The 8,909-nt window shown below is 49.0% G+C and overlaps 1 protein-coding gene across 1 annotated transcript in view; it reads left to right on the top strand.

Annotated features, from left to right (window-relative positions):
- Nucleotides 1–7,898: 7,898 nt before the first annotated feature.
- LOC113405387 (voltage-dependent L-type calcium channel subunit alpha-1S-like) overlaps nt 7,899–8,909 on the top strand; it is a gene marked incomplete at its 3' end in the record, with an annotated part of 6,013 nt that continues 5,002 nt past the window's right edge. Inside the window, exon 1 of the mRNA XM_026646569.1 lies at nt 7,899–8,006. Within this exon, the coding sequence (XP_026502354.1) occupies nt 7,900–8,006 (107 nt within the window). The remainder of the gene's footprint in view (nt 8,007–8,909) is intronic.

The following is an 8,909-nucleotide window of genomic DNA, read 5'->3' as shown; positions in this document are numbered from 1 at the left end:
GGGGCTGCTGACATATTACTGTGGCTCTTTGGCAATGTACATTGGTAAATTCTGGCTCCTTCTCAGGCTCAGGTTGGCCACCCTTGCTTTAGAGCAGTGGCTCTCAAACCTTTTTTACTGGTGACCCCTTTCACATAGGAAGCTTCTGAGTGCGACCCCCATTATAAATTAAGAACACTTTTTTATATATTTAACACCATTATAAATGCTGGAGGCAAAGCGGGGTTTGGGATGGAGGTTGACAGCTCACAACCCCCCATGTAATAACCTTGTGACCCCCTGAGGGGTCCCAAACCCCAGTTTGAGAACCCCTGCTTTAGAGCCTACAAGTCCACTCAATCCTACTTCTTGTTCAGCCAATCACTCAGGGTATGTCTACACTACGAGGGTAATTCGATTTTACTTAAATCGAATATGTGGAATCGATATTGCAAAGTCGAACGTGTGTGTCCACACTAAGGACACACTAAGGACAGTAATTCGACTTTGTGAGTCCACACTAACGGGGCGAGCGTCGATATTGGAAGCGGTGCACTGTGGGCAGCTATCCCACAGTTCCCGCAGTCCCCGCTGCCCATCGGAATTCTGGGTCGAGCCGCCAATGCCTTCTGGGTAAAAAAAATTTGTCGTCATCCGTCCGTCACTAACGCCCTCCCTCCCTCCATGAAAGCGCCGGCGGGAAATCAGTTCGCGCACTTTTCTGGTCAGTGACAGCGCGGACGCCACAGCACTGCGATCATGGATCACGCTGCGACCATCGCTGCACTTGTGGCCGTTCTCAACACCTCGCAGCTTATCATACACCTTTCCCTGAGGCAGATGCAGAGAAATCGGGCGAGGAGGCTACGGCACCGCCGTGAGAGCCTGAAGTCGGAGAGTGGCACAGAGCTGTCAGAAACCACGAGCCCCAGCGCCCAGGACATCACGGTGGCAATGGGGCATGTGGATTTTGTTGAACGGCGATTCTGGGCCCGGGAAACAAGCACGGACTGGTGGGACCGCATAGTGCTTCAGGTCTGGGATGAATCCCAGTGGCTGCGAAACTTTCGCATGCGGAAGGGGACTTTCCTCGAACTTTGTGAGTTGCTGTCCCCTGCCCTGAAGCGCAAGGACACCCGCATGCGAGCAGCCCTCACTGTCCAGAAGCGAGTGGCCATAGCCCTCTGGAAGCTTGCAACGCCGGACAGCTACCGGTCAGTCGCGAACCACTTTGGTGTGGGCAAATCTACCGTGGGGGTTGTTGTCATGCAAGTAGCCAAGGCAATCGTGAAGGTACTGCTCCCAAAGGTAGTGACCCTGGGAAACGCGCAGGTCATCATAGATGGCTTTGCCGCGATGGGATTCCCAAACTGCGGTGGGGCTATCGATGGGACTCACATCCCTATCCTGGGACCGGACCACCAGGCCAGCCAGTACATCAATAGAAAGGGCTACTTTTCAATGGTGCTGCAAGCACTGGTGGACCATCGGGGACGGTTTACAAACATCTACGTCGGATGGCCGGGCAAGGTTCATGACGCTCGCGTGTTCAGGAACTCTGGTCTGTTTAGACGGCTGCAGGAAGGTATTTACTTCCCAGACCACAAAATAACTCTTGGGGATGTGGAGATGCCTACAGTCATCCTCGGGGACCCAGCCTACCCGCTAATGCCCTGGCTCATGAAGCCCTATACTGGCGCCCTGGACACAGAAAAAGAACTGTTCAACTACCGTCTGAGCAAGTGCAGAATGGTGGTGGAGTGTGCTTTTGGCCGTCTCAAAGGGAGATGGAGAAGCTTACTCACTCGCTGTGATCTCAGTGAAACCAATATCCCCATCGTTATTGCAGCTTGCTGTGTGCTCCACAATCTATGTGAGAGCAAGGGGGAGACCTTTATGGCGGGGTGGGAGCTAGAGGCAAATAGCCTGGCTGCTGATTACGTCCAGCCAGACAGCCGGGCCATTAGAAGATCCCAGCGGGACGCCCTGTGCATCCGGGAGGCTTTGAAAGCTAGGTTCCTGAGTGAGCAGGGCAACCAGTGACTTTTCAGTTTGTGGACAGAAAAGCTGAACCTGCCCCCGTTTCTTTACCCAGTTCATTTTGACTATCCTCTCCAGTTACATACCCCCTTCACCCCCTTCCCCTTCCCAAAAAATAAAATCATTTCGATTTTGTTAATGAACAGCGTTGTCTGTATTGCTGTTTTCGCGGGAATATTTTAAACCGGGGACGCAGACTGTGGCGGGGGGCGGGTTCAGTGTTCTGATGCAAATGATGCTTCTAAACTCCCGGAATGACAGGCTCCGCACTGGTGGACTGGTTATTTCAATGGAGAACATGAAAAACACCTCCCAGACTGACCAGGGTAACCAGTGACTGCACTGTGTATGTGTCCTGATGCTGGACCTGACACCGCCTCTGTACCCTGCTAAAGGTCACTGTCCTGCCCAATTACCAAGCCCCTTCCCCCCCTCCAGACAGACTCTCCCTCAAAAGAACCTGACTGAAACAGTAATGGAGAGAAACAAACATTTTATTGCGAACCAGACATGAAACGTGGGGGGTGAAACTTGGACGGGGGCTTGTGTGAGGTGGGTAGGAAAGGACTTATGAAATTTTGGGGAATGTCAGCCTTCTAGTGCTAGAGCAGTCTGCAGGGGTTGACTGAAAGTTTTAACGGCCCTTGCCGCCCCTCCTTCTTTGGACTTTGGGTGAGGGTGGTGTGGGACTTGGTGGCGGGTGAGGGCGGTTACAGATAGACTGCAGCGGGGCTCTGTCCTCCTGCCTCCGGTCTTGCAGAACATCCACAAGGCGCCGGAGCGTGTCCGTTTGCTCCCTCATTAGTCCAAGCAGCTTTTCAGTAGCCTGTTGGTCCTCCTGACGCCACCTCTCCTCCCGTTCCATGACTGCTCGGTGCATTTGTGACAAGTTCTCCCTCCACTGTGTCTGCTGGGCTGCCTGGGCTCGGGAGCAGTCCATTAGTTCTGAGAACATGTCTTCACGCGTCTTCTTCTTCCTCCGCCTAATCTGCGCTAGCCTCTGGGAGTGTGCTGAGAGGCTGGGTTGGGAGACAGTCGCAGATGTGTCTGTGTGAATTGTGAAAAGGGAGTGAATTCCTGAGACAGATAAATGAAATTGTATACAAAGAACCTAGTCTTTCTCTGTGAACAAGACCATGCACTGAACCTCTCACATGCGCACTCAGGACAAGGTCGAATTTTCGGCCGTCGCCTTCAGTGCCTGTGGACTTGCGGAGGTCTTGGAGTGTTCAGAGAACTGTGGCTGGAGACCTGAACTTCTGGAGCGGGCAATAATGGTAAGCCGCAGACTTGTGGCTGCTTAAAACTCCAGCAGTAGCACTGGCCTCCTTTCACATTGAAAGCAATGCCAGTCTCTGCTGCCAGCAATCAGGACAGCATCAACTCTGCCCCTGTCCCACCCCCTCGCGGCTGTCCCAGGGAAAGATCCCTGTATGCTGCCCCTCTCCCTCCACCGCGTGGCTGTAAAGCAGTCCCAATACTAACATTCCCCTCCCTAATTCAAAGCAGGGCGTCATGAGCGACATCACCCTCCTGAGGATCCCGGACATCCAGAGAGAACGCATGCTGCGGGAAAGCATGCAGAAACCGGGGCCGTATGCCGCCATGCTATGTCGTGCGATGATCCCGGAGTACTTGATTGTGGCGTGGAGGGGACATGTCTGCTACCACGGAGGGCCCACTAAGATCGCCCTACCCCGGAACCTGATCAACAGGCTTGAGCTCTACCTCCACGAGACCTACGAGGAGTTCTCCTACGAGGATTTCTCGTCGATCCCCGGCCACATTGACCGGATTTTCGCGTAGGTGCACTGGGACTATGGAGTGGAGCGTCTTGGGCCTGGGAATCATGGAGTAACGGACATTGTGAAAATTTTTTAAAACACTTGGGACTAAATTGAGAAGAGCCCAAGACAGAGAAATCATGAAAACCCATTTGTTACCTTTGTAAATATTCCTGTTTTGTACCTGATTATTTTTTTACTAGTTTACAGAACTTTTATAAATGTACATTGTTAATAGTATAAATATTACCGTTCTGTTTTAAATAAATGTTTACATGTTTACAGCACTTACTGCTTGATCCTTCCCCTGATTCTGTGTCCGGGGTAAGGGATGGGGACGGTTGGTAGGGGATCTCGGTAAGGGTGATGAAGAGCTCCTGGCTGTCGGGGAAATCAGCGGTGCCAGCGCTGTCGACTGCCTCGTCCTCCTCATCTCCTTCCTCCTCTTCCCCGTCCGCTGTCATGTCCGACATGATCCCATCCTCGGAGTCCACGGTCAGGGGTGGGGTAGTGGTGGCGGCCGCTCCCAGGATGGAATGCAGTGCCTCGTAGAAACGGGATGTGTGGGGCTGGGATCCGGAGCGTCCGTTAGCCTCTTTGGTTTTTTGGTAGCCTTGTCTCAGCTCCTTGATTTTCACGCGGCACTGCGTTGCATCCCGGCTGTAGCCTCTCTCTGCCATGGCTTTGGAGATCTTCTCGTAGATCTTAGCATTCCTTCTTTTGGAGCGCAGCTCTGAAAGCACGGACTCATCGCCCCACACTGCGATGAGATCCAAGACTTCCCGATCAGTCCATGCTGGGGCCCTCTTTCTATTAGATTGCACGGCCATCTCTGCTGGAGAGCTCTGCATAGTTGCCACTGCTGCTGAGCTCCCCTCGATGTCCAAAGAGGAACTGAGATTCAAACTGCCCAGACAGGAAAATGAAAATGAATTCAAATTTTCCCGGGGGTGTGGCTGGTCAGAGCATCCGAGCTCGGACTGCTGTCCAGAGCGTCAACAGAGTGGTGCACTGTGGGATAGCTCCCGGAGCTATTACCGTCGATTTCCATCCACACCTAGCCTAATTCGATATGGCCATGTCGAATTTAGCGCTAATCCTCTCGTTGGGGAGGATTACAGAAATCGATTTAAAGAGAGCTTTATGTCGAACTAAATGGCTTCCTGGTGTGAACGGGTGCAGGGTTAATTCGATATAACGGCGCTAAAGTCGACATAAAAGCCTAGTGTAGACCAGGCCTCAGACAAAAAAGGTTTCAAAGTAGCAGCCGTGTTAGTCTGTATCCGCAAAAAGAACAGGAGTACTTGTGGCACCTTAGAGACTAACAAATTTATTTCAGCATAAGCTTTCGTGGGCTACAGCTCACTTCTTCGGCTGCATAGAATGGAACAAACAGACAGAAGATATTTATACATACAGAGAACACGAAAAGGTGGAAGTACGCATACCAACTGTAAGAGGCCAATCGATTGAGATGAGCTATCAGCTGCATAAGAAAAAAAACCTTTGAAGTGATAATCGAGATGACCCATAGAAGGTGTGAGGAGAACTTAACATGGGGAAAAAAAATTCAATTAGTGTAATGACCCAACCATTCCCAGTCTCTAAAGTTTGTTTACATTGACGGGAGATACTGCTGCCTGCTTCTTATTTACAATGTCACCAGAAAGTGAGAACAGGCGCTCACATGGCATTTTGTAGCTGGCATTACAAAGTATTTATGTGCCAGATATGCTAAATATTCGTATGCCCCTTCATGCTTCGGCCACCATTCCAGAGGACAGGCTTCCATGCTGATGACGCTCGTTAAAAAAATAATGCATTAATAAAATTTGTGACTGAACTCCTTGGGGGAGAACTGTATGTCTCTGGCTCTGTTTTACCCGCATTCTGCCATATATCATGTTATAGCAGTCTCAGATGATGACCCAGCATATGTTGTTCATTTTAAGAACACTTTTGCTGCAGATTTGACAAAACGCAAAGAAGGTACCATGTGAGATTTCTAAAGATAGCTACAGCACTCAACCCAAGGTTTAAGAATCTGAAGTGCCTTCCAAAATCTGAGAGGGACAAGGTGTGGCACATGCTTTCGGAAGTCTTAAAAGTGCAATATTCTGATGCAAAAACTACAGAATCTGAACCACCAAAAAAGAAAATCAACCTTCTGCTAGTGGCATCTGACTCAGATTATGAAAATGAACATGCGTCGGTCCGCTCTGCTTTGGATTGTTATCAGTCAGAACCCGTCATCAGCACGGACGCATGTCCTCTGGAATGGTGGATGAAGCATGAAGGGACATATGAATCTTTAGCGCATCTGGCATGTAAATAACTAGTGACGCCGGCTACAACAATGCCATGAGAACACCTGTTCTCACTTTCAGGTGATATTGTAAATAAGAAGCGGGCAGCATTAGCTCCTGCAAATGTAAACAAACTTGTTTGTCTGAGCGATTGGCTGAACAAGAAATAGGACTGAGTGGACTTGTAGGCTGTAATGTTTTACATTGTTTTATTTTTGAATGCAGTTATTTTTTGTACATAATTCTACATTTTTAAGTTCAACTTTCATGATAAAGAGATTGCACGACAGTACTTGTATTGGGTGAATTGAAAAATACTATTTCATTTGTTTTTTACAGTGCAAGTATTTGTAATCAAAAATAAATATAAAGTGAGCAGTGTACACTTTGTATTCTGTGTTGTAATTGAAATCAATATATTTGAAAATGTAGAAAACATCCAAAATATTTAAAGAAATGGTATTCTATTATTGTTTAACAGCAAGATTAATCAATATTAATTTTTTTAATCGCGATTAATTTTTTTAATCGCTTGACAGCCCGAGTAGAAATATTATTTTAATATAGTTTATTTTAAAACTTATTAAGGGCAGCTGCCACTTAGCATGGATTGAAACAGCTTCACTTTTCTTTTAGATCAAAATGTCTCCTGTTTGTGTTGTAATGAAATAGTTTGACACTGGAGTTACAATGCAAACAGCAGACGTTTTGACCCAGAAGAGAAGAGAAGATGTTTCAATCAGTGCTAAGTAGCAGCTGCCCTTAACTGTTTTAAAAATGCACAGATTAATCCATTCCAAGGCCAGAAGGCACCATTACGATCATCTGGTTTGACCTACTATGTGACACAGACCATAGAACGTAGAGAATGCCTTTAGAAAAACATCCTCTCTTGATTTAAAAATTGACAGTGGTGGAGTCTCCACCACATCCCTGGGTAAATTGCTCCAATGATTAATTACCTTCACTGTAAACAATTTACACCTTCTTTCCAGTCTGAATTTGTCTAGTTTCAACTTCCAGCCATGGGACTATATTATGCCTTTCTCTGCTAGACTGAAGCCCCCGTTATTAAATATTTAAAATAAAATCAATAGAATAATTAAAAGATTATGTCATTTTACGACACCAGTAGTAGTAGTGTATGCCACAGACATGTCATTAAATAATAGAAAAATAAAAATATTAAACAAACAAAACAAAAAAGAAATAAAATAAAATAAGACAAAACAAAATTTCAAAGTGTTCCAGAACCAACATTTTTCAAAACTTCCATTTCATGGGATATTTTGAAAATATTTTTTTTGTTCCAATCAGGACCAAAACCAAATGATGATGTGTCGAAATTTCCCCCGAAACAGAAATGCAGAGTTTTGACCAGCTCTGCTCCTGAGTCCTGCCCTAGACGGAGCAGTCAGAGAAAGCCCTGCGGGCCGTGCTCTACTGTGGCCGGTTGGGCGCCCAGGGAAGCATTTGTTTAGTGGCTGTCAGCCCAGTTCCTAGGCCACAGGTGTCTGCGTGAGAAAAGCACCATCACAATTGGCAGCTGGGCCAAGAACGGGCTGTGGAGAATGAACTCCCTGGAGAGACTCCTGTGGGGTGGGGCTGAGGCTCGCTGGCTCGGTGGTACATGATAAGCTTCCTTTACTGTGCCTATTCTGTGGATCTAGAGAGGACTTAAGTGTCCAGGGCTCCAATCTGGCTTCTTTCATGAGCAGCAGTCACTAAAAAGAAAGAGGATCAGAGGTGATCTGCCCCATTCCCATTAACTCCCCTCTGCTCCCCTTCAGATGACCGCATACGGTGCATTCCTTCACAAGGGGTCCTTCTGCCGGAACTACTTCAACATCCTGGATCTGCTGGTGGTTGCTGTCTCCCTCATCTCCATGGGAATTGAGTAAGCACCCGTTGTAGCAACAGGTCTGCCTGTTCAGCAGAGGATAGGGCCATCTGCTGTGCTGTCATCTACGTTGGCAATAGAGACGTAGGATGGGTTAGGCCACTGGTCTGTCTAGCCTAGAATCTCACCTCCAGCAATGACCAGTAACTGATGCTGCAGATGGTAGGGATGCACCTGGGCAGACGCAGGGCTATAGATGGAGGGTGGGGAGTAATTCCCTCCTGATCCCTGTGACAATCAGCCTGTGCCCAGAAGCATGTGAGTTGGTTGATTCCCCTTGCATTAGCATTCATACACTATTCAGTGCCACAAAGTCATCCAGCCATGCTGTTGGGAGTAAGGAAATAAACAACCCCTGAGAATGGGGAGGAGAAGCTATGCCATGAATTGGATACGCAAGGATTTTGTGGGCAGGCACCCACTTCAATCTGGAATTGCCTTCCTCCTCCCCCAAGTTCCTTCAGGACTCCTGGGTTCTGTTCCTCACGGTGGGTGGGAATGTGGGCTAGGGGCTAGGGCTCAGGACAGGGATGTCAGCGATCCTGGGGGCTAGGCCCAACTCTGCTACTGATGTACTGTGCAGCCGCCTGCCCCTAACAGGAATGGTGGGAAGCGCCTGGAAGTGCTGCCCTTGGGGAGCTCTGTCAAACTGGATTGCAATCCCCTCCTAGAACACATGACAGCCTGGCCCCGCCAGAGCATGCTCCCGGCCTGTCCTCCTGCCCCTGCCGCTCTGCACCCCCCGGCCTGCCTCCTGCAGCACACCGCCAGCCTGCCCCCCAGCACGCCCCTTCCCGCTCTGTACCTCCCAGCCTGCCCCCTGCAGCACACCGCCAGCCGGCCCCCCCAGCACGCCCCTTCCCGCTCTGTACCTCCCGGCCTGCCCCCCAAGCATGCCCC

The sequence above is a fragment of the Terrapene carolina genome, unplaced genomic scaffold (genome assembly GCF_002925995.2).
Source record: "Terrapene carolina triunguis isolate 2854851 unplaced genomic scaffold, T_m_triunguis-2.0 Scaffold35281, whole genome shotgun sequence".
Lineage (NCBI taxonomy): Eukaryota > Metazoa > Chordata > Testudines > Emydidae > Terrapene > Terrapene triunguis.
Note: the sequence above shows the minus strand (reverse complement) of the source record. Positions and strands in the feature narration are given on the sequence as shown.